This window comes from Amphiura filiformis, chromosome 17, assembly GCF_039555335.1.
Source record: "Amphiura filiformis chromosome 17, Afil_fr2py, whole genome shotgun sequence".
NCBI lineage: Eukaryota > Metazoa > Echinodermata > Ophiuroidea > Amphilepidida > Amphiuridae > Amphiura > Amphiura filiformis.
Genome location: NC_092644.1, coordinates 40,507,895 through 40,534,988, shown reverse-complemented (window position 1 = coordinate 40,534,988; position 27,094 = coordinate 40,507,895). Strand labels below are relative to the sequence as shown.

Genomic DNA, 27,094 nt, shown 5'->3' with positions numbered 1-27,094 from the left:
AGCAAGCCTTATTCTATATTTGGACTAGAGAACCTTATTTATTATTTGGACTAGCGAGCCCTTGGACTAGAGAACCCGATATTCGGACTAGCTAACCTTTTTTAGAATTCAGACTAGCGAATGGTAAATTATGTGTTCGGACTAGCGAACCTTCGGACTAGAGAGTTGTCGCCATTTATTCAACCTTGGATATAAGCATTAAAAGACAGCGCAAGAGGAAAACACTAAGAAATTTCTCATTGTATGAAAAAAGAAAAGAAGAAAGAGCTGTAGCCATAAGATAATATTGAAGATATTTTCCAAACTGAGTTGCTTTAAAGAGTGACTTACCAGTTGACAAAAGCAGGTTTACTTTTGAATGTCTTGCTAGGCATTCTGCACAATTATGCTGTGTTTTCAAATGTTTGGGTGTGGGTAGGGTGTGGCATTGTAGATAAAATGCTCACTTTTGTTCAGTGCATACAAGAAACAAAGAGGATTCCACCTGTTTATATCTGAATGAGATCTGGAATGAGATTTTGAACTGCTGTTTTAGTCCATAAATGTTTCATTAAGTAAATGTACAGGAAGTATTTTCAGATAATCATGTTGCTATATGCCTAACCATTACAACTGCCTGAATATTTATGATAGAAGGTATTTGTATTGATATCATTCTTTGATTTTATTCCAAAGAATTTAAAGAAACCTGTTCCAATGTATTACTGGAATTACCTGAGGGTTCAAGTTGTGTGAGAATCAAGGGATGCATTGAGGTTTTCAAAGAGTTTCCCAAAATAGATTGATAAGACATGGGTGATTATATATTGACCAGAAATATTGTCACACATTTGAATTAAGTCATCTTCCAACTTTGATACTATTAACAAGTAATTCTTGTATGTGTCAGTTTCTAATAGAGTTCTTCTTGTATGTTTTCCTCCACAGTTTGGCAACAAAAGCAATATCCGTATGTTCCTCACAGCATGTAAAGATGTATTTGGCCTAAAAAATGACGACTTATTTGACCCAGAAGTACTTATTGATGTCTCAAAGTTCCACCATGTAAGTACATTAATTTGAATATTGCAATAGTAAAAGACGGACATTCAGTCAAGCCTCAAAATAAGCAGATATGGACCAGGAGCCACACATTTGGAAAAAGTAGCTCCTGGTCCTGTGATTATCTAGTGAACCAGGAGCCATTTTATAAGAGCTAAGAGTCATTTAAATTTCAATTGTACACATTAAATGTTAAATACAAAACCTGCTTTAACTACCAGACTCTACATTGTATTTGAAAAAAAATGTAGAGCCTGGTTCATATGATTTTGTTGTGAATCAGGAGCCAAAATGTTATGACCATTGGGTAAATGGCTCTTGGGTGCATGGTTATTTTGAAGCTTACATCCAGTACAGTGCAAAACACCACAACAGACTCAATGTGTAATCCGGAGACCCTCTCATAAGAGACACATTAAAATATCTACTTCAGAGTTGTTGTCATGATGCCATGATGACTTGCTGTTGATAGATACGGTGCAAAAGTGTATTACATTAGCAATTGAGTTGAATATAAATAGCATGTAATCAATTTCTCCCCTTTACTTCTCTGCAGGTTGTATACACACTTTCCAAGCTATCACAGACACATTATGCCAAAGAGAAAGGTGCCAGGTAAGTTGTACAAACTTTGCTTCCATTTTGTTCTTGAAGCATTTTCCAAGATGCAGACATGTGCCCTTTTGAAGAAAATGTTCACTTCTCAGGAAGACAAGCTAGGTTTCCCACAAAGAAAGCGACTTAAGTTCCTCACCTCTCTTATGAATTTCTTTATTTGGGAAGGCATAATTTCCATCCAAATGCTAAATTTCTCAGGAAGGGGAGGAGCTTCCATGATTCCCTACCTTTTCTCAACATTAATTCCAGCCCTGCTCTACAGTGGTCCTAACCTGAGAGTACTAAATAAAGAGAGGTGCCACTTTGATCGCAAAAGTGACGACAGTGTGAGTTCAGGACCTTGTGTAAGAGCTCGGACAGTGTATAAAAGATTTTCTGCCATGCCAAAAGGTGACTTTCAATTAGGCAAAGATATTAATGAGTTATAATGTGACATTGGCTACACAAAAAGGTGGCATTATGACTTATCTTACGACATACTAATGATTGACAGTGATGTATGGTTCATTATGGTGGAGCCATTATGCCCATATTAGGCTTTTGTTATGCAGATATCCTGTTCTGCGAGCAGTATAAAAAGATGACTGTTAGGCCTGATTACCGTAACCCTAGACGGCACTTTGTTTATACATATTTCGCTGACCTGTACTGTTTGTCACATAATCAGACCGTGACCTGACCGCAGGTATAAGAGTCTGAATTGGTATTCGCTGCTGTAGTGCACGTTAGTAACCATTGTTTACTGGTTCAATTTAGGCTCATACACCTGTTCCGAATTATGATATGCCATAGGCTTTGTGTAGTGATCATTTCGATCAGTGGTTTGTAACAAAGAAAGCTTGAGCCAGTTGACCTAGCAACGGCCATATTCTAACATGCGCTACGCCAGTGAATAGGCAGTTTGTTCAGAGTACCGCTAGTCTGTCCTTAATAGCTGCTTATAAGTGGACATTTTTAAATTTCAAAACTTAGGCAGAATTCAACATGGTATGCTTTTTCTCAGAATTCTTTCATAATTTTTTGCTGATGTTGTATGTACTGCAATAAATATAGAAGTGGGGGTCCTGATTGACTATTGAAATTGTGTCAAGAACTATTGACACCTCATTCGCTAGACAAGACTTGGTATTGGTAGCATTGCTTGACACAGGTGTGACCTGGTTGGTTTCATGTGATAAACAAGATATGCATGTCGGCAAGTGTGAAAGGACCGTGCTGAGACCTAAAGTTAGTAGCAGATGAAATTTGATACGTGTGATATCTTTTTTCCCCACAGCTCATTTGAGGTGGCAAAATTAGACCCTGATGGAGACGAAGAAGACATTTACAAAAACTTAGAAGAACTAGCACTGTAAGTATCATCCAGCATGTCACACAAACATACGACCGTGGACGTCCACGTTTCGCAGTGTGTGGTTTTTCACTACATAATTGTGGGCTCAAAAGTCCATGTTTGTAGGTAAAAACGAACACATGTATGTATTACACACCTCCACACACCTACATGTAAGTGCCACCACACGATGGTGGATGCAGATTGCTGTAGTCAATGGCCAATGGCCATACTGTGGACATATATTTCATAAACACACACAAAGTCATACTATCAAGGTTAAGTTGTAGCACTGTGCAGAGTGCTATTCAGATTATGTTTCAATGTAGCAAGGTGCAAGATAAATTTTCTGCTTCAGGACCTGGCATACCTCAAGTGCCTAGCCTGCATCAAGTAACTATGCATGTGGCGATATTTTGGGCTGGCGCAGCAAAAATCTTTGATAAATGTAGTCGTAATTATACTCTGTCCAACTCGTAATAGGCGAAAATGATTCTGTTTTTGTTACTGCACAAGTCTATAAAGTCCCAACTTACTCAGTGTACTAAGCACGCTTTGGTAGGTGCTGCCCCAACTGTGTATGCAATTTTATATCAATCAATGATGTTATGAATGTTAGACAAAGCATAGTAGCTGAAGTTCCAAAATATATCAATAAATTCATTTCTGTGTACATCTAACAGACGGCATGGCCCTGATGATGGTGGAGAAATTTACGATACTGTGGATGAAGAAGAGGATAGCATTTACGATGATCTTGTATCCTTAAGAAAAAAGCAAGACAAAAAAAATAAACAGAACAGCACCAGGCATGTTGAGCCGACACCGCAAGAAGTAGTAAGTACCGTAAAAGTGGAACAAGTTGAGGAACATAAATATGTGTTTTTTGCACTCTTATCTAGGGTGGAAAAAAAAGTGAAATGTTTATTTATAAGAGAGATTGCGATTTCCAAGCGTACTTATCAAACGCCCGTGCAATATATTCAAAATCCCATCACAGGAGAGTGATTTTGAATAGATTGCACGGGTGTTGGATACATACGTTTGGAAATCGCAATCTCTCTACTGTGTAAGTCTTATGTTGGAAAACTTAACTTAAAATTAACATTGGGAAACTTCAAAATTAATGAGGTTAAAAAACAAAGCTAAATTGTGACTTGGTCAAGCTAAAAATGAGTCATTTGTCGCAAATATTGATTTAAAAATATAGCCAATGATAGTATTCAACTTCCTTTGTATTTTCTTGTTCTAACCTGAACCATAATAAAATTACCATGTCTTTGGAACCATATGTACAATTCTGATAGAGGAACTAAAGCTCTGGAAATGGCTACGAAAAATGAAATGGAAAATCAAATTTTAATTTTGCCCAAAATGCAACCCATTTTGCTTGATCGCATCACATTTGTGAAATTTGATATAACAAGAAATTAAAAAAAAATAATGTTGTTTAATACTAGTTAAAAGATGTTAAAGGCAAGAAATTGAAGAATTATACATGCCATCAAATACTGGTGATTTCAAGAAATTTTGCCGCAATATCTATTAAATTCTAAAACTTAACAAAACCTTGAAATTTAATTCTTTGAAAACTAAGCGAAAGTGGGTAGTATGATAAGTTCTGACAAGCTTAGGCGGTTACAGACTGTAGGAAGCTAATAATATATTTCAATTCTCACCAAAGAGGTTACACTATCTTATTCTCTGGCGCAGTCAGTGATGTTAACACACTGGTAGCTTTTTTTTTTTTTTGCATGCACACTTAAAGGAGGATTTTGTGATCCTAGCATCCTCTTTTTATGACATTTTTCAGTAGATATCCACAAAAAAAACCTTATTTCCAAAATTTCAGTTGATTCCGATTTTGCGTTTATGAGTTATGCATGATTATGTGTATTACACTGCTCCATAGACAATGTGTTGTAATTTCGTTCTGGTGCACCAGAACGAAATTCAAATTTAGCGATATTTTTGCTAAACGAATTAATTTGTAAGAAATATTTGGTACATAAACATTATGTAGCCAGAGGTATCCAGTGGTGTAAAAATCTCAACTTTTTTTGGGAAAAGTGGGGGGATGAGGCTGTGGATCACGAAATGCCCCTTTAACCAATGTTGTTTAGTGTGTGCATGTATGTCAGCGCTTTGAGTGAACCCTCACAACCTGAAGTTGCATCCAGTAAATCGCATACTAGTAGTGATACCACTGACTGCACTAGATGAAATCATTTTAATAGAGTGGTGAAGCTGATATTAATAAACAAAACATTTTTCTTTATATTAAATGCTGCTTTATATTCTGGGAAATTATTTCGCAAGTGATAGCATTTTATCAGGAACAAACAAATTTCACACATTGAATGTCACCCTGGTTTGTTACAATTGCATTGAAAACAAAGCAAGCTGATTACACTGGCCAACAAAATTGAACTTTTTTTCTGGTGACTTGGATTTAAGAGTTGTTTTTAACTAATTTGGGGTCGCTGATTTCAAATATGGCATTAGTTTTTCCCTATCAGGTCAAGTTTTTTTCTATGACAAATGGTGAAATTTCATGAATTACTATTTAGAACACATATGTTTAATAAGCAAGGACAGGATGAGTTATACTTTTTGCCTTTGTCTTAAAAATATTGTACATTAAGTGGAATTGGACTGATAAATACAGCTTAATAGCAGACAGTCATGCCTTCCCATGATGCTTTGCACCACATAATGGAGCTCTGAAACACATGGAATCTTGTATATTTCTACATGATTTATAGTCATGCAGACGGAAATTTGTTCCATAAACATGCTAAGGCAAATCTTCTTGCCAAATTAGTGTACCTTTATATAGTTGATATTATTATGTCAATATTTATGCATTTACCTTTTGACTTTGAATTGGGTTCATGTGATTTAGTAACTTTATGGACCCGGGCAATACACCCTCTCATATAAGCGGGGTATACCATAGAGTGAAAATTTGACGTGATATGCAAAAACTAATGCTATATTTGAAATCAGCGACCCAAAATTACCTAAAAACAACTCTCAAACCAAAGTCACCAAAAACTGTGTTGGGCAGTGATTAGCATGTGTGACAATTTGGATAGTCACATTTTTTCCTTCCTTGAGCAATAAAGAAACAGCAGTTAGCATTCAACAATTTAATATTATTGGTAACATTTGCCGTGGCATGTATAGAGCAACTCAAATTGCCAGAGGCTGTTTTCAGATGTTTTTGAGTTGGTGTTTAAGAAAATACTCTCAGCAACCATCTTAAAATTTTATAATAATTATCAAACAAGACATAAAAATGCACAATGAATTTGCAAAAAGAAAAGCATATTTTGTAGCAGGGCTATTATTTGCAATGTAGATAGGTGTATTTTCCTTAGCGTTCTAGCAAACCAGGTGGGAACAGGGATAGTTCACAAAAGCAGAGGTAGATTTCTTCCATCAAGTGTTGTAGATGGCATATTTAAGGTTGGATGGACTTTATGATTTTGTGACCATTGCCAAAAGTAGTTGTTCATGGTTTGATTTAGCGGGACAATCAATTGGGCTATTCCATTTAAAATCAACATTCCCTCTGGAAGATTTTGGAAATATTTTCCACAGGGGAGTATGAATTTCAAATGGAATAAACACATTAGGCAGCTTCATTTGGATTTCACTCACCTCTGAAAAAGAATCGACCTGAATCTTCCATTGAGGGAGGGTGAGTTTCAAACCGAGCTGCTAATGTATTCATTCCATTTGAAATTCATACTCCCCCTGCAGAAGTTATTTCAAAATCTTCCACAGGGGGAGTGTGGATTTTAAATGGGGTAGCCCATTCTTTGGCATGTTGTAGTCATTACCATGCTAATGTTGAATCCTGTGATGTTGAAGCCTAAAATATTTCTATAAATCAAAAAAATCCTCTTGTTTTCCATGTTTATAACAGGGTAGTCTCTATCTCAGCCGGATTATGCTCCTTTGTCACTAAACAAACCCTCTGGTGATATGCTTGATATACCAATAATTGATTGGCAGAAATAGGCAATTGGCAGAAATAAGAACACAGAAGTAGAAATTGTATTAAAAAAGCGCAGACGATCATTTTAGTTTCAAACTTTACAGAAAATATGTGATCTTCTTAAATCTACGATAATTTTTGATGAAACAGAAACAATTTCACAAATTTCAGTATGCATACTACGCATGCGGTCCAGACACTTTTGGTTGGTTAGCATTTGGAAGTCTGCACTGGCAAGGTATGTCGTATGCTTGTGCATCAGCCCAGTTGATTGCAGATATTTAGGCCATTCAGAAAAGGCATACAGGTTGTCACCAGACAGTTTAGTGACAGGAGCTCAAGCCAGCTGGGACCGAGGCTAATAACAGGATTCAATGTTACATTGGTAACGTTTATGCCATCCCAAAGACTGATGCTTAAAAAATATGCATAAACCAGGCCATAGAAATATTGTGCTCATAATATTTTAGAATGCCTACATGTACAAACATTCGATGAGCAGTTATCTATCAGTGAAATATCATATGAAAAGTTCAGGTGCAAAGTGTGATGTTATCAATATCGTGCATGTGATTTTCATCCACCTCAAGAAAAAAACACCCATCCCCTTAATCTGATGATTTAAATGGGCACCCACAAGGTTTCGATTGGACAGTAGATGTCACCATTGTGTGGTCTTTTTAAAAATCCTTTTGGAGTCCAAGTATTTTACATGTTCAGTGGCGTATCAGGGTCTGATGTCTGTGGGAGCAAAGACAGAAATGTTACCGGGGCATTGTTTTGGTCCTGTGTGACTGTGATAATTGCGCACGAAGCACAGACATTTTTCAATTGTACACTATTTTAGCCCATTGTTATATCTTATAATAATTATCAAACAACAAAAATGCTTTAATAAAATAAAATACACAGCATATTTTGCTAATATTTGTAGCAATGCTGTAATGTGCAAATAGTGTATTTTCCTTAGCACTCTAGCAAACCAGGTAGGAACAGGGATAGTTCTCAATTGCAGAGGTAGAGTTCTTCTCCCATCAAGCCCAAGTGGTTTCGATAAGGTTGGATTGAATTCTTTTACCTTTTAACCATTGCCAAAAGTAGTCATTCATGATTTGATTCATGCTTAAACCAGGCCATAGAAATACTGTTGAAAATAACAATATTAACACAAAAATGCATAAAAGACAACATTTTGACGTATCACTGTTTGCATCTGAACTATTCATATAATATTGTCCAGTTTATTAGGGTGTTTAGAACATAATTCATGACTAAAAATGGATAGAATCTTGATATTCTTTTCTGTAATATTTTAAACTGGTGAAAAATTCTCATATATTGTTGTGATAATGCCGTATTGACGAATAGCATTCAACTATAAACCTTCTACATTATTTTGTCAACAGCGGGTGACATTAACAACTTTTCTACAGTGATAAGCCAAATTTGCTGTGGTCGCTTCTCACACTCGGCGAATCACATAAACCATTTCATGTGGTAGATATAATATTTTGCAGTTAACCTTTGACGAGCGCGTACAACCATGATGTTGCAAAGTCAGAGCTAACAACGCGTACGGCGCAAAGTTCATTAATAGATATCCACTTGGTGACTGCAGATCGCCTCAGCAGCCAATCAGACTAGTGCGTTTCAACACAGTAAATACGCAATGTACGCTTAAAATATGCTCTCATCAAAGGTTTACTGCAAAATATTAAAGGGACAGTTTATAGTCAACTGCTATTCGTCATTCTGCAAAAGTCGCAACAATATGTTTTCGGAGATTTCTATGCCCTGGCAAATCATTGTTGCTTCAACCATTACATAGGACAAAAAAGTCATCTCAAATTTGCATAAAAAAGGTCATCTAAAATTTGCATAAAAAAGATCATCTCAAATTTGCACAGAAAAGCTCATCTCAAATTTGCACAGAAAAGGTCATCTCAAATTTGAACAGAAAGGGCCATCTAAAATTTGCATAAAAAAGGTCATCTCAAATTCTTAAAAATGAAAATGAAGTAGGTTGTTGGTAAAGCAGATGTCGCTATGGAGACCTTGCATATGCTCTCCTATTCATACATATCATCCTAGAAAATGGTTTCTTTGTGATGTGGGTTTGCCGTGCTATAAACACCAACAAGTCATCTTACACATCAAATGCTTTTTTCAACTCGGTGAACAAAATGCATAAATTTCAATTTCGAGGTGTCCCAAGAATTTTTTTACCATTTGTTTGATTTTGTGTTCACCTTTGGTCAATCATTTAGCTTCAATCTGTGTTCTTTCATGATGGCAAGGCAGACAAGGCATGGGTAGACAGCGAGCAGACCTCTGTTCATCACCAATAATCAAACCAAATTGTCCAATTTGATCCAGACTTCATTTATTTGGACAAAAATTAATTAGAACTTTGTGGACATAATGGTGGAAATTGTCAAGAAATTCTGCAATCATTAAGCCTATAACCATTCATAAGGTTTTCACAACTTTCTAAATACAAAGTATACCTTAAGATTCTTCTGCAATTTTTCTATAGCATTGCATTTTGCTTGATAAACTGCCATACCTACAGTTGAATTCAAAAGTGCCATAAGTGCTTATCGTCGTTGGGCAGGAAAAACCTATGTGTCCTTGGCCCCTGAACATGTTTAAAGCAATACCTCTTATGTAACATGTTAGCAGTTTTGTTTTAAACATGTTCAGGGGCCACAAGAACATAGGAGGTTTTTTCTGCCCAACAACATTATGCACATATGACCTTCTTGCATTCAACAAATCCATACACCCCCTATGGAAGGTATACCCTTAATCTACCACACAGGGAGCTTGAATTTCAAATGGGTTACCTGAATGGGTTACTCCAATTGAAATATGCACTGCCTGGGTAGGAGATTAAGGTCGTGTCTTCCATAGGGATGTATGGATATTAACTGGAATAGCCCATTTTATTTCAAGTTTTGAATCCATGGAAGTTTTTTTCCAGCAGGGTTGGTGATTTTTTGATTAAAAAAAAATATATAAAAAAAATCGATTTATTTGATTTAAATCGGATTTTTTTAATTTAAATCGATTTTTTTAATTTTTTTAATTCCAAGAACTGCTATACACCATGATAAAGTCAAAAGAGACCAGTGGAATACTACACATATGCACAATCCTATCATGTATTTACAAAAAGTCAAAACACGTTTTCAGATGTGAAAATTTCACAGAAAAAATTTGGTAAAAATCATGGGAAAAAACCTGTTGAATTCTGCACCTTGAAAATGATTTTTTTAGTAATAGATAAAATTACATCATAGAGGTATTTAATTGTACCCAAAAGGTGTAGAAGCATTACAAATGAAGTAAAACAGTCAATTCAAGGAAGAAATTAACTTAAATTTATCAAAAATGGTAAAAATTGAACAAGTTGATTTAAATCAGTGATTTAAAAAAAAAAATCATTTGATTTCAATCGCGATTTAAATCGTGATTTAAATCAATTGATTTAAATCGCGCCAACCCTGTTTTCCAGTGCGTGGAAATCTTTGTTCTTTTACAAGGAAATGATATTTTATATAAACCAATTTTGTTTACACTCATTGTATTATGTTCTGATTTTACAGCCAAAAGAGAAAAAGAAGCGAGATTACTGCATCATGGAGATAGTAGAAACAGAAAAGAATTATGTAGAAGCCCTCAACTCAGTCATAAGTGTAAGTTAACTTTTCGCAATTTCTGATTTTATTTACCAACCACACTTGTATTACAGCCTATTCAAAACGCGGTCGGCAAATAAGCTCTTTCAGTATATAAGCAAAGTAGCAAGTTAGCGAATGCCTTTCTTACAGTATAATCATCTGCATAATCAGTCAAAATTTAAAATCTCTTAGCAATTTAATCTTAATCCTATTCAGTCCTACTGACTATGCTTACCATATCTCTGATTGGCACAATAAGATATAGCGTGCTTTGTAACCAATCAAAAGCGTTCTTAGAGGCCAATAACTTATATTTTACCATTTGCTAAAAGTTGTAAAGAACACCAAGATGGATTGTTGTGGAATACTGTATAGCGGGAAATGTCCGCGGGAGTTAATTTTCACTCTTTTCGCGGTCGAACAGGCAGCTGCAAATTTTAACCCTGCGAAAATATTTATTACACTATACAGTTTTATAAATCATGATTTCATTTGTTGTCCTTGCAGTTTTTTATCAGACCTTTGAGGACATTCCTCAGTGCCTCAGACAGAGAAAAGATCTTCATGAACATAGAGGTAAGAATACAATTGTGTCACTATCTGAATCTGATCCACCTGCCACCTTTGCAGCTTTGAATATCAGTTATAGTTGAAAACATTAGTGTTGGCTGATCCAGAATCGGTAGATTGGGGATCGGCTGATCTGGGACTGGATCAGTCTTGAACCTGATCAGGGAAAATCCCCTATGTTGCTGATCTTCACAGCCCTTGAAATGCTTCTCTTGCTGGAATTCAGATCATTAAATAGTTGGACAAATCACTTAAATACAATCTTTCTAATGCTGACCAACCTTCAAACACTCACGGTTGGATGAATTGTGCCACGTTTAGGTACAACTGACGGAGGTCGCACAATCCCATAAACACCCCGCTTGATGCGTATTACCAAGAAATGTTTAACTATAATGAAAGACAAAGATAAAGAGAATTTATTGCGTCTGACGTCATCTGTCAATCAAACTCGAGCACGGTTTGTTTACAAGTGTCGTGATGATGACTTGCTGAACGCGGATTTATAACCGGGCGCCTTATTGTTAATTTTGCACCTTTCGACATGCAAACCATCTCAAAAGTTAGGTCTTTATAGTAGGAAACTTTCTTAACCGAAGGCACCATGTCCACAGTGCCTAGAAAAGCTGCTTTTTGCCTTGTAAAAGTATGTAATTTTTCGCCATTTGCTGCTATTCCTTTTCTCCGATCAGCACCAGATAGATCGGTCTTCCTTTTGGCGCTGATTAACCTGTGTAAACCAATCAAGGATCGTAATTGACAGTGACATCAGACGCGATAAATTCTTTTTATCTCTGTCTTTAATTATAGTTTTCGTACTAACCCAATTCTTTCTATAGGAGCTACACATCCGCCACAAGGTGTTCTATAATGATTTGGACAATGCTGTGAATGCCAAGCCAGGTGCCGGCACTATTAGTGAAACATTCATCAAACACAAAGGACAGTTCATCATCTATGGGTTGTATTGCTCCAACCTTATACCAGCACAAGATCATATTGATGAAGTGTGTAAAGACCTGAATATCAAGAGGAAAATTGATGTGAGTAGCAAAAGAGAGTACTAGATTATGAGAGGCTCCACTGTGATCACAAAACTGAGGACAGTGTCAGAGCTGGACCTTGTGTAAGAGGCATAAATAAAAACATCTTTTCTCATCTTTTCTGGAAGCTCTAAATACGATTCTCTTTCATAGTTTGGTTAATTACTTTTTAGAAATAAAATATGTTACAGAGCTACCTATGGATTTGTTTTGACATTTTTGTCACCCATTATAGCCCCTAATTTTGACACTGGATTTGTGTTTGTGCATGGTGATTGACAGGTGCAGGGCGGGGCTAATTCTATATTGATGTTACAAAAATATATTAGGGCTCTATGGTCTCTTCATTACACGGCACATAGACGGCATATAGGCCTTCATGTTTTATTTAGCGGCCATTCCGTTACTCTTACAAATTGATGTACTCTAAATTGGTGGACAGTTTTTACAGTGGTGTGGGCCAGGTTTCATGGAACGGGTGGTTAGTTACTTTCTTATTTGCCCGTGCATATAGACAGCTTTTTTTGTGTGTTTGCTTTTTGCATGTCTGAAATTTTTTTCAAAGAGTTTTTCAGTGCCGAACAAATATTAGAGAAAATGAATCCAAGGGATTAGTTAAGAAGGTCCTATCTGCAATAGCTGCCCTATAGAATTTTCACAATTTCTGCATTCTGTATTGTACACATCTGACACCTGGCAGCTATTGCAAATGGGGCTTATTGCACTAATTCCTTATTATGTCTGCAATCAATCTCCTTAATAACAACATATAGTAGGTATTGTAATGACTGAGGTATGTTTGCTATTGGTGCATTCATTTTGCTAGGAATGCCAGCTGAAAGCCAATGAAGGACGCTTCAGACTACGGGACATGTTGAGTGTACCCATGCAGAGAATTCTCAAGTATCATCTTTTACTAAGGGTAAGTTGCTAGCACAGGTTTTCTGTTTGAAATATTTAGCTGAGCTGCTCCACCAGCAAGCATATAATAGGTACATAGTGGCTCATGCTTATTTAATAAAATGCCGAAACCAATTTGTTTTGTAAGTTGTAACGGATACAGTTGGTGGTGAACCAGAGTTTTTAAATTTGACAGCCTCACTTGCGTGAAAAATGAGTCTAGGGCCCCACAATTTCTATATGCATCTTTCTTTTATCCCCAATAACAGCATGTGTTGTTGCCAAAATAGCGCGAATTCAGATGGCGAAATTCATATTGATCTGGGGTTAAAATAGTCTGAAATAGAATTTTTTCGTGTGCTTTGCGCGCAAAATGCCCTACTAACATCGGAACAAAATATGTTAGTCCCCTTCTATATTATATGTAAACCAAAATTTGGCCACTGACTTGAGTGCACATGCCTTCGTCGGAACGTGAGTTCTGGGGTTCCAGATTTTGGCCTGGCCCAGGGTCCCATAAGGTAAATCTGCCCGTTCTGCTCCTTGTCCATGGGCCCCTGATGCTCTTGCTACACTCCTGCACGATCTGGTCTATGGGGGCCAAAGGAGGCATTGAGTTACTGTAATTATTACATTATACATACAATAGGCTATCATTTACTGAAAACACCAAAGGTCTAGCATACTTGGTTCAAAAGTTATGAAGTTTTTTGATGTCTATATTTTCTTATATATTTTACTGTTTTTTTACTCCATATTTGTACCTTTATCTCAGTTTCAAATTTGCCACCTTTGGCCCCCCATGGACCAGATCATGTCACATATGAAGTCATAGCAAACAGTTGGTCATCATTTGTTTTTCCCCCTGCAGTATGTGTGCACATCTGGTTTTGTTGAGGTCCCTTACTGTAACTTGTGCCAAATTAGATATAGAACAACAATGCTATACTGAAAAGTGAAGTAGTCATATTCTGTTCCCTTAAGCATATCGATAACAGTTCCCTACATCTCATTTATATATTGTAGTCATTTTTTCTACAGTAACGGTCACAATTGATAGCCCGAAGGGTCATTAGTCTAAAATCCCAGAAACTTGTTGGTTATAAACTCTAATCCTTACCCTTACTTACCTACCCTACCCCAAAACTTTACCCCAACCCGAACCTAAGCCCTAATCCTAACCCCAACTTTAACCCTAAACATAATCCCGACTCTAATCCTAACTCTGACCCTAACCCTAATACTCGAATGCTAACCCTAACCTAAAATGCCCTAAACCCTAGGCCTAACTTTAACCCTAAACATAACCCTGGCTCTAATCCTAACTCTGACCCTAACCCTAATACTCGAATGCTAACCCTAACCTAAAATGCCCTAAACCCTAGGCCTAACTTTAACCCTAAACATAACCCTGGCTCTAATCCTAACTCCGACCCTAACCCTAGCCTCACTCTATCCCTAACATTAATGCTAACCCTACCCCTAACATTTTCCCTAACCTTAATCCTAACCTAAAATGCCTTAAAACCCTAACTTTAACCATTTTTCTCCAATGAATGACCCTTCAGACTAATGGGCTGTTCCTATAGACGAATCCAAATCCACGCATTCCTACACCTGACTAGCAGCCTTTAGTTGGGTAGCCGTCGGCTACAATGCACCCAAAATGTGAAATGATTCGGCCTTGGCGGAAATTTTAAACTGCATTCCATCACCCGTTTTACACCTTCAAGCGAAAACACAGGTAGACAAAAGAATGATTAAAGTTTACAACACAATAGTCCCTATAGTTCCCTGCGGCAAAACACACAGCTTCTACATGGTCTATTCGCTGTTAAAGTGACATAATAATCGGATTAACTACACCATATCAAACGCTACAAATGGATGTACTTGCAAACAAAAGGACTATGTATGAATAGATGCGACGGGATTACCTGCAGAATTATCTCTATTGTATATATTATTCTATTAACCCTCCTCGTCCTTGCATCTTCTCTAGGTGTTAGGCGTCTTTTACTTACGCAATCTGGCCGACCATGACTTAGCTCGTTGGATTCGTCTATAGCAGAACCATGATCTTCTAAAAATGACCCTGAATTGATGATCTGCTGCAATATTATCATGTTTGTTTGTTTTTCCTGTAGGAATTAATAAAACACACAGAGAAGACACATCCAGAGAAAGAGCAATTAAACAAAGCTTTGGAGGCTATGCAAGTAAGTAATTATTAAACATGCACCTGTATGCTCACATACACACCCACACTTATGTATGTTTCAGGGTATAAATGCAAGACTATGCAAGTGCAGACTCAAACTTTGTACCCAGCAAAACAAAAATATTTCTTAAAATGTTATAAAAGCCATAAACCATCAGAGCCATAACATCCGGCTGAGGACGCAGTTGGTACTGTGAAAGCGCTCCCGGTAAGCGATCAAATTTTAAGTAGTGTTGAAGTCAAAAAATTCTTCTAATTGTTATAAATGTGTTGCAAAAACGTTTCGGTTGTATAATTTGAATTAATAACGTTTAAATGTCAGGTTTTATAAAGGGCATGTAAACATGAAAGTTTTATATGAAAAACACTACAACTATATACATTTTAAATATGTTGTCAAAAAGTTATTGTAAAATATTTTTGGTAAACATTTTTGCAACATACTAGTATTTGGTCAACTCTGAAATAACATGGTGGAATGTTTTAATCATGTTTTCAACAATGTCTTTTGAATGTTATTAAAACATTTTATACCCTTAATATAACCAGACATTTAAACTTTTTCTGCTAAAGAACATGTCATAGACACATCTACTGTGGACCTGTATGGTACATACTACCAATGGGAGATGTGGGCTTAAAAGCATTAGGGTGTTTTTTAATATTTTTCATCCTGATGTGGCAGTAACGTCTCACACGCGCATCTATGCGGTGTCTTTAAGCATGTGCGTGCGTATGCCAGCACTTTGAGCATCCACTAGCTACAAGGAAGCTGTGCCTAATGAAATGCGCAATGACATCAATGCCACAGCAAGGTAATGGTATAGTCTGTAGAGATGGATGGTCCAAATTAAATGTGGGTTCTCACTACTTCCACACACATAGTTTCTGACATCTGCCTCAGGTGTAAGCAAGTGGTCAGTTCTATTAATGAAGCCCTGATTTTAATATCATGTTGTATGTTAACAGGATATATCATTGTTTGTAAATGAGGTGAAGAGAGATCATGAACATATGCAAACCAACCAGCAAATCCAAGCCAGGTAGGTGTGATTTAGGGATTCAATTGTATTTCACTGTTGTGCATCACCGTTTAACAACTTGCGTCCAGCACATCTACATGGTTTGCTTCACTTGGGCAGGTAAAACTGTCCTCGCTTGAGAACCCCATTGGAAATAAGTTTACACATTTGCAGCTAGACTTTATGGGTTATCCAGGCATTTCGGCTTTTTGGTGTCTTTGCTTGTATCCATGTATTTCATATATGCTAAATTTGTGATAATTTGTGATTGATTATATTTATTGTTCTTGTCGATTTTGCCGAATAAATATGAATGAATGAACGAATGAATGAACCAACAGTGAAAAATGTTTGAATCCCTTTCAACAACGAAAACAAGCAAAAGATCATGTAATTCACATGATTATTTCAAGAGGAATATCAGGTAGTCATTGCCACTCAACATGACAAGAAGATTGATGATCTCTCTGTTGATATCAGCAATAAAACTACAGAATAAAACAGCAATGTTTAGCTGCTCCCTCCAAAACAAGGAATTTAACATGTAAGCGTGTACATGCACACAAGTCCCTGGCATGACAAATTTTACTTGTGGTTTTGTGATTTCAAATGTATTGCTATGGTATTAATTTATGAATTTGCCATACTTCAGAGTTGAGTAAACTGATACAACTACTGTAAAGTGTAAATATTAGTTAACTGTGCAACCAAATGTATGTTAGGTATATAAGGATTTCAGCAATAGCATACTTGGTTAAGGGGGTACTACACCCCTGTGGTAAATTTGTGACTATTTTTGCATTTTTCTCAAAAAATAATAACACACTGGTAACAAAAGTTATGCATATTATTGGGGCAAGGATCCCAATTACTACACTGAAATTTCAGTGACTCAAGACAAGCGGTTCAGTATATATGATCGGAAATGAGGTACATCCTAGCGGTACCTAATTTTTTTATCATAAATAACGAACCACTTGTCTTGGGTCACTGAAATTCCAGTGTAGTAATTGGATTCCTTGCCCCTATAATATACATAACTTTTGTTACCACTGTGTTATTAATTTTTGAGAAAAATGCAAAAGTAGTCACAAATTTACCACAGGGTTGTAGTACCCCCTTAACGTTAGAACATGTAAGTCTTGCACCTGATCATGTCGCTGACGGTCAGGGAGCCTGTGAAGTCTGTCGTGAATTCATGTGTTTGTTGCCTTTTGTGAGACAGACAAGCTTCGCAGGGGTGCTCTTCACTGAAGCGTTCGAGACGTATCAGTTTCTCAGGCAGTCCTGTTGCAACAATCTACTCAGTCTTGTAAGGCATGCGTAAGCTTTTGCGGGCTTTTCATATCGACGCGGTCTTTAATGAGATGTAGTACCCCCCTTAAATGACAAAATGATGATGATAATATAAACTCAATTTTCAAAGTTGCCTCCTTTCGGTGTGATCAGATCAGACCACATAGTTTATTTGATTCATTTGTGTCTTGTGTGCTTTCTTTCTTCCATTACCAGTCTGACAAACTATTCAGGGTTAGAGCTCATTGAGTATGGGAGACCACAGATAGACGGAGAACTTAAACTCAAAATCAACATTGCAAGGACAAAAAGGTGAGTGTCAATGATTAGTAACAAAAGTTGTATCTCAGTTTTATGAAGGGTCTTCAAAATATTACAAAGATAGTGTTTTACTGATTACACAGGGAACATGAAGAAATGTATAGGGACCTAGGAAAATGACAAAGATGCCGCTTTGCGTTTTTACAAATTTGAGCATGCTGCAGTGTGTGGCATTAGAAGAGCATTATTATCTCCTCATATAGGCCAATAAATCATGATGAAATGGAAAGAAGCTTGCTTATTCTGGCACCCTGTATGCTGAAAGTACAGTGTTTGGGTTGGGTTAGATGTCACATGGAAACTTGTAAGGCAGGGAAGAAAATATTTCATGTCGAAAGTTGATTATATGGTCATTTCAGCGCACAAACTGTGCATTGCAACTAGTATGTTGGGAGAGCAACATTCAAGGCAGATGTACATAATTGAAACATTGAAAACTGCTATTTCCTTTTATATACTTCATTAATATATTCTTGTTCATTGATTGGTTAAAAGTGGATCACATGACCAAAAATAGTTCTACTATCAGTACTCCTATCCGTAAATAGTACCTCTAAGCCGTAAATAGTATTTTCAATGTCCCGGATGAGCCGTAAATAGTACCTCCAAGCCGTAAATAGTACCTTTGACCATGCCATCCGCGTGCGCGCATTCGATGCGACGGAACAGTTCACGCACGCGAAACTGCCATAGCGTGACTTTGCGCTGCTGTAATTGGTTAGTCCGATTTTAGCCTATTCGATTTTTTTAAAGGGCAAAATATAGGCTAGGGTGTCGTGCTGTTCACTCAGGATAGAAGCTGGGGAGTCAAAACGTCAAATAATTTTCTTTTAACCAATCAATGAACAAAGAACATATTAATGAAGTATATAAAACAAATATATACTGCCTTTATTCGAAGTTCTGGTTAAAACTATGGTCCCTCGTTCAGATCAATTAATACTATTTTCCTTGGGCTGCGCCCTCAGGAAAATAGTACTATTGATCTCACCTCGGGCCCATAGTTTTAACCAGAACCTCTCATGGCAGTATATATTTGTATAATATTAAGGATCAGTTTGCCTCAGTCCTTAGCTCAGTTAGTAGAACATCAAACCAATAGACCCTGGTCCTGGGTTCATATCCTGGATCAGAGATGCCAGTTTACAGGGCAATTTCTGATTTCATTAAATTTTTTGTTCAATTTGCAAAAGTAAGTTTTTCCCCACTTTAGGATTATTTGACATCACTGGCATTTCTATTCTAGATGTCTAGTGTATTATTTCTTCAGGCTACTAGTAATGTTTCATTGTGAGGAATTTAAGAATCTGGTTATAAATTGGAATATATTGCTTACTATACCCTTCATTATTTGACAGATTTAGTTTTCCCGTACTAGAGATGTAAGTATGGCAGGTGGATATTTGTGATGCATTTTTTCCTTCCCTATTATTGGCTATAGAGGGCAAGATTGTGATCTTAGTGAAGTTTAAGTAATATCTCAAAGCTGAAAATATCCTCATCATGAAAGTGAACAAGGAAAGTAGACAAAGTGGTACGAAAAGAGAGCAGCATGATACAGTGGTCAAGTGGTCTGCAACTCTGGTGCAAACAGGTCTTGAGTGTGATCCCTGTTGAGCCAAAGATCATTAATAATTATCTGCTTTCCATTGCTGCATTTGAATTGTGAGGCAGATGCAAGCCAGTTCCGATCAGGGTAACGTGTGGCTGTCAGTACATGCTGCCTTGCGTATAATGGGAGAACAGTGTCTGAACAGTGAATGATGCATTCAGGTTGAAGAAAAGGAAAAAAGAAGAAGAAAATTTATTTGAAGATGAGTATATTATCAGCTTTGCGGAAAGTGAAACTGCACAACCATGAATGCACCAAAAAAAAATCTATTGATATTTTGTACTATACCTGTTAGTATGGAAAAACACGTAATGTATTTGTATGGAGAGTTCCGGTGCAACATGCAATAGCTGCCTTATGTATTTATTAACCAATATTGTTATCGATAGTTTTTATTTTATGGTTAGTGTGCGTATTGCCTTTTTTTGAATGGGCATGAGCTTTCAGTGCTATATTCATTGTATTTAGTGCATCACCCATTATATAAAAATATCTTTCTGCATAAAATAGGAATATTAATACAGCAAAATATACACGGCAGCCTTTTGAGTACATTATATTTTGTTTCCGAACTCTTCATATGTTTCACTTTATTGTTCAGTAAGCATGGATGCATTACAATGTATTTCCTACCTTCCTAAATCACTGATTTCCTTTTCCCTTCTTTTCATGCAATGTGGAATTATGGTGTTGATTGTCAAAAGTGCTTGTCAAAAGTGCAGTTTGAAAAGTGATATAGAACAAAGTGTTTCTAGACTCTTTAGATATTATTTCATGGCTATGACCTTTTTTTTGAAAGTCAAACTTCTTAGTTTTGTTAAATCTTTAAGTAATACTTAGATAGAATGTACTGTTTTACCCTTCACAAAGCATATTTTGCTCTATTGTTGAAACTGCTTGGAATATTACAGTTAGTAACAAGTCAATTTATAGCATAATTGCAAGATATGTGCTGTTATCCTTGTGTAGTGTGTCAGTCTCTATCAGAACTTGGGAAATGAAGTATGTCTAGTGGCATCTTCATTTATGGTTTATAATTCACAATTTGTCTGGTTTGTAAGCTTTATTTATCTCAATATTTGAGTGCAAACACTGCTAGGTCATGCTCCACTGTGACCCACCTTTTAATCACCAAAGTGCTCAATTGTCTTTGTATAATAAAGAGATGGATGAACCTCAGAGCTGTATGCGTATTGCAAAGGAGATGTATTAACCTACTTGTACCAGGGTTGCCAAAAGATTTCGCCTGAATCATGGGTCAAATAATCGAAAAAGTCGCCTAATTTTTCTCTTTACCATTGGTTTCTATGGGACATGAAACTATCGGAAATCGCGGGAGCCAATGTTGAAAAGTCGCCCAAATTTTTTCTTAACCATTGGTTTCTATGAGACAGGAAATTGTCAAAAGTCGCGGGGAAAATCTTCAAAAGTCGCCCAATTGGGCTACTAAATTGAGGGTTTGGCAACCCTGGCTTCTACTGACAGGGATTATTACAGACTTATGGTATGCATGCATTATGTGGTAAAAGTATCAAGTTTGTGTGGCAAAGGTGTTTTGGAAACTCATGCAAATGCTGCAATAGCATGAATCCCCTCTATGCACTGAATAATTGCATAGCCGTGTATGTGTATGATTTTAAAGATCAAGCACTTTTATTGTTTATTGTCTCAAATTTAATAATTTGCTATCAGTCAATGTTATTTTATTTTGTATTATAGATAAAGATGATGATGTTTTGCACACTTATCTCTCAAAATTCAGTTTGTTTTCAGTGTGTCACATAATGAACAATGTGGCTTATAATCATTTGCAGTAAACCTTTGACAAGCATGTGATTTTAAGCATACATCGCGTATTTACTGCGTTGGATGCACTTGTCTCCAATTGGCTGCTGAGGCAATCTGCTGTTGCCGAGTAGAAATTTATGAATGAACTGCGCTGTACGCATTGTTAGCTCCGATTTTGCAACATCACAGTAGTTGCGGTCGTCAAAGGTTTACTGCAAAATATTATACCACATGTTTTCTGCTCAAAAGTGGCTATTATTTACACTTTTTAATTTTGGGCAATTTAAATGGACTGTATCACGGTAATCATTTGCGTTTGTTTTTATTTGTTAATTCTTCATACAGCGCCAATAATCCTCAGCTAAAGCAGTGTTTCTTGTTTGACAAGGTCATGCTGGTGTGCAACAGAAGTAACAGGGTAAGTAGCAACAACGTTAATTGATAGTAATTGATTATCATAAATTTAGTTTGTTGAATAAGTTCATCAGGTTTGTTGATTAAATAAACGAAATGACATTTTGTTTGACAAAACTAAGTAAATTTTTGATCACTATAATATTTTGCCCTACACATTGGAGGACTTCCATCAGGTATGACTGATATGGTCATCTGATCCACTTTTCCAGCAGGTGGTGGTCGCCGTGCATTCTCTAAATTCAGTAAATTTCATCGTCAACCGTGTAATTGAATGGGATTATTTTATTTTAAAATTTGAAATTTTAAAACGCTTGAAATATCACAAACAAATAGGGCTATTTTAATAAATAATATAAATACAAGCTAAAACCATTGGGGTTCGATAATGAACCCCACAAAACTAACGAGTATATGGAAAATGCCATACGGCCGAGCGGTTTCACAAGTTGCCGGCTCGATCATGCCATTTGCCGCCTGTTTTCCAGGAAACTGGTTTCCAGTATTGCTTAGTCTGTTTTCCAGTCTTTAAAAGAGGATCGTATATGTGGCGCATTTCCTATGTGACATATTTCCTAAGTCACATATATTATCCGGTTTTAAAGACTGGAAAATAGACAAAGCATGCAATACCGAAAACCAGTTTTCTGGAAAAGTGGAGATGACCATATCAATCATACCTGATAAAGTCCTCCGATGTGAATGACGAAATATTGTAGTGAGTAAAAATTCACTTGGTTTTGTCAAGCAAAATGTCATTTTGTTTATAAATTTAGTTGATAAAAATAAGGTAGGCCTATATCTTAGGACTGTTTATACTCTCATCTTAAACCAAGCATAAATGACCTTCTTTCTTAGCAAACACAGCACAAAAAGGCAGTCTACACTTCTATGAATGATCATAATTTTTGATACGATTGATTAAACGAAGTAAAATTGATAGAAACATGTGAAGAATTTGTTTAGCTGCAGGTTGATAGGTCCCATGTGTCAAAATAATTCAAAATCTTATCCAGGTGTCAAATTGCTAGGCCTTGAATGTTGCACTCGGCTGAACTTACACTTTAGTGAGTGACGGTCAGTGTAACTCATCAATTCCGCACCAAATACAGGCTTTTCAAATTGTAGAACATTGTGCTTGACCAATACCCATTAAAGTATATCCTTTTACACAGTAAGAGATGTTACATCTTTTCAAATTGCACCAGTGCTTGTGAAATCAATCTAAACTGAGCTCAAAAAGAAACTTATAATTTTTTACAACTTGTGAATCACAGGTCATATCTTAAAATACTGTCAATCAAAATGAACCAAAATTACAAACAGGATTACCTTAATACTCTACTCAAAACACATGTCAGTAACCAAGCAGTTGTCCAACTGACACAACAGCAAAATGCACTGTCATGGGACAGCTTCCTGGACTTCCTTCACTTTCACAGCCCAACATTTGGCACCCAGGACAAAAAATCTGTGAGAATGCACACAAGATCCTTGCACAGATGATGCTGCTTTCTGCTTTTCATACACTTTTTTCATGAAACAGGGCTGGGCTGTGTGTGAATGTGGTCCAGGAAGCTGTCCTACGTCAGTGCATTTTGCTGTTGTGTCAGTAGGATAACTGCTTGGTTACTGACATGTGTTAAGAGTAGAGTATTGAAGTAAATCTGTGTGTAATTTTGGTTCAATTTGATGGACAGGATTTCAAGATATGACCTTGTGAAAAATTATAAGTTTCTTTTTGAGCTCAGTTTACTTTAAAAGTGGACATTTTACACTTCATTTATTTTCGCGCTTCTCACGTTCCAAGCTGCTACCGCAAAAATAACAACGCATGAATTTATTCCTTTTGTGTATAGGTCAATGTAAGGAAACTTAGAATCATGAGTTTAAAACCAAGGAAACAGTTGCAAATTGGCAAAGCGCGAACAATTAATCACGTGAAAATTTCCACTTTTACAGTGTTTTGGAAGATTTTGAATTCATTGACGCAAGTGAGGTATCAAACTGTAGCATATGAAATTAAGAAATTACAACCCCTCAAAGAAGTTTGGACTTTCTTTTTGTGTTATGTTTAATGTAATTGTAGTAGAAAATACATGGACTTAGATGGATGGTATCTTAGTTGTCTTATAGATCTAAAATAGAATTATGTTACGCAGCCTATATATTTTGACTCCTGTAGTATCCAGCCATATTTTTCACTTATAGTACATAAATATTTACTTGAAATAGTTTTCATTCTCACTTTTGTATTTAAAATTGAAACTTTGGCTAACAATGTATACTTTGTGTGGGAATGTGGTCAGCTTATAGCTTTTGCACTGTCTGGAAAAATCACACACTGCACCTATATAGTGACTAACTTGATATACTTTATAAAATCTTACTCATGGTGTCTGTTTGTTTAGGCCTCAAAGAACTATTTTGATTGGTTACAAAGAGTGGTATACAATGAATTGAGCCAATCAGAGGTGAAGTAAGAATTGGCAGGAGAGCCGAGAGCGAGAGATTTGAAAGCTATTTTTTGATTGGTTACTCAGATGATTATATCATGTAATTGACCAATCAGGGGCACTGTAATAAAGACGGTTGTACCCAGAGAGAGAAATCAAAGCCTTGACTGATTTTAACCTTTGCACAAGTTTACAGTTCAGTTTTTAATCCGTTTCTCATGGGTTATTGATTAGACCCGAAAGTGAAATACTTAAAATAAGTGGGTAAATACAAATAAAAAGGGAAGGAAAAATACTGAAAAATGCCAAGAAGGTGATAAATAAACAGACAACATTTGTCAATATCCATTGTATTTATAAGCTTAGCAATTATTTCACCAGTATAGCCACAAACACTACAATATATTATATATATATACATGTTGTCTTTCATTATATAACTTTTTTCAACTTCTCTCAATTAATCTGTTGATATGAATGAATGATTTGTATATCATGATTTTTTCCTCCCTTTCCCTCTTTTTTTTTTTCGTGGTATCTCTGCTCATGTGTTTCTTCTTTATAGATGGTTTTTGATCATTGGGTATGTACATGTGTTTGACACCAGTAGTTGATTTGTCATAGTTGAATGTATCACAAAATACTGCCAAGATTCCAAAGTTTATGTCTTCGTTTATTCAACCTGAATAATTGGAGGTTAACCCCATGAGAACTACCTGCTGATTGGCCAAAATGAATATTGTGTCCAATTTTGAACCTATCAAGGAGGGTATTAATAAGATCATCTGCAAATACAAGTTTGACCATGAATAGTTTAAAGCCTAGTCATAATTGGCAATTGAAATGAGCATTTCAAGTTAACAACCAATCAGAAATGCTGTTATATGACCAGTAGTGTCCGGGGGGTTAAGGCCAATTGTATTTGGAATGAGTTGAGAAGTTGAAAACAACACATTATCACTCCTTAAACTTTGCTTTCTACCACTAATCATCCCTGAAAACTGTAGGAGCCTAAATTGTATTGTCAGTGCTTTTAAAGAAGAGAGGTAACAGTGAGTTTATTACAACCTATGGTTCCCATTAGTATTAGATATGGGGTATCACTATCATGTTATATAGGTCAAAGGTTACGACCTTTGGCATTGTCATTGCCCGCGTTGAAGTATCTGTACATATTTTTACTTATGATACTATAGGGGTAACCAACCAATGGATCCGGGGTCGGCAATTTCCATTGTGGCCCGGGAAGCCTCGTCTGACAGAAGTCAGGATGATTGCTACTTGTTACATAACAAAATAATAAATTCAATTCATGTCCCAAAAAATTGAATCAGTCCTTGTCTCATTTGGTTCCTTGGGAACCATCTAAAATACAATTTAAATTTTCTCTGGGTTGTTCTGCTCGCTGATAGTATTTCTATAATTTTAAACTTAATCATACATGTTATGGTGTGTGCTGGAAGAAAGTATCTCCAAAGATACTTCAAACCTAACAATTACTCTACTCCAGCCAAAATGATCCAAAATGGTTTGCCATCCCTGCTCCATGACCTTTGAATTGTGTCAGGATCTGCTATTTGATTTTCTTTTCTATCTGTTTCTTTTTGTTAACTAAAGGCTATTATGCTTTCATACTGTGCTAATGACCTAGTTTTCATTATGTGACTATTAAAAAAAGCTGCAATTAATAGTCTATTCCTGTTGAAATCCATACACCCCTATGGAAAACGTTACCTTAATCTTCCACACAGAGAGTGTGAATTTCAAATGGGCTTACCTGAATGGGTGACTCTAATTGAAATCACACATCCTGTGTGGGAGATTATAAGGCCATGTCTTCCATATGGTATATGAGTTTTAACTAGAATAGCTAATGTAATTTTCATAAACAGGCAATTTACTCACTTCTATTAGCATTTACTAGTTAGACTACATTTTTATTTTGACTAATAAAGTGATCACAAATGCTGCTGCTAACAACAACAAAAAGTTCATATTTCTTATGCATCTTATGCATATTTCTTTCCTAACACTGTTATTTGTTTGCTGTTCTTTCTTTCGTTGCTTTCTACTAACAATTACCTGTTTTTGTTTTAGTACACTGTCATTTTTGTTGTCAAGTAGAACGCTTAAAAATACTAAAAGTAATACACTTAAGGATAAAGGAGGTGTTCCGTTTGGCAGCCTCTTCCCGCCGTCTCTTTACCCCTCAAAATACAGATTATGGTATCGGGTGAAAGCTCATATTTTTCTCATCCCATGCAACATATGCCACCCAAGATGGCATCATGAACAAAAAAGTTCTTATGGGCTACTTAAAAAACAAATTGCATTCAAACCGCTGGACTGAATGTTTGGTTGAAGGAAGTAAAGATCATGTGTTAAAATCAGACCACCCACCTTCAAACATGACCAGCTACGATTTGTCAATCATTTTTTCAACCTATGTTGCAGAGTGGAGTAGCTCATGACTAAAAACACATTTTGGTTCGTATGCAAGTCTACTGAGCGTCTGTCTTGCTGTAATTTTTTTGTTACTGCTTGAAAGTTACAAATGTTCTAACTTTGGTTTTGTAGGTAACATTACAGAGCATCACTGTCCCGAAGAACCTTAACAACTCAACTGATTGGCAAAAAGTATGTTAGTAATGATGTTGCATCGTGCACGACTGCATGAATACATTTGCATTGACACTCACATACATACAGCTAAATACCAAACATTTGACAAATCTGTGACTTGAACGGTTGTAAAATGTATGGCATAGGC

The 27,094-nt window shown here is 36.3% G+C and overlaps 1 protein-coding gene across 9 annotated transcripts in view; it reads left to right on the top strand.

The window, feature by feature from the left end:
• Positions 1–27,094, top strand: part of LOC140137797 (guanine nucleotide exchange factor VAV2-like) — an 85,430-nt gene that overhangs the window by 22,765 nt on the left and 35,571 nt on the right. For 4 of the 9 annotated variants that reach the window (XM_072159571.1, XM_072159577.1, XM_072159575.1 and 1 more), the window contains exons 2-15: positions 928–1,044; positions 1,598–1,656; positions 2,936–3,010; positions 3,676–3,829; positions 10,607–10,696; positions 11,189–11,257; positions 12,091–12,294; positions 13,121–13,216; positions 15,342–15,413; positions 16,385–16,458; positions 17,950–18,045; positions 19,413–19,436; positions 21,800–21,872; positions 26,902–26,961. In XM_072159571.1, coding sequence (XP_072015672.1) covers positions 928–1,044; positions 1,598–1,656; positions 2,936–3,010; positions 3,676–3,829; positions 10,607–10,696; positions 11,189–11,257; positions 12,091–12,294; positions 13,121–13,216; positions 15,342–15,413; positions 16,385–16,458; positions 17,950–18,045; positions 19,413–19,436; positions 21,800–21,872; positions 26,902–26,961 — 1,263 coding nt within the window. Of the gene's footprint in view, positions 1–927; positions 1,045–1,597; positions 1,657–2,935; positions 3,011–3,675; positions 3,830–10,606; positions 10,697–11,188; positions 11,258–12,090; positions 12,295–13,120; positions 13,217–15,341; positions 15,414–16,384; positions 16,459–17,949; positions 18,046–19,412; positions 19,437–21,799; positions 21,873–24,889; positions 24,908–26,901; positions 26,962–27,094 lie in introns of all 9 variants that reach the window. The other 5 variants (XM_072159570.1, XM_072159569.1, XM_072159573.1 and 2 more) reach the window with 5 other exon arrangements.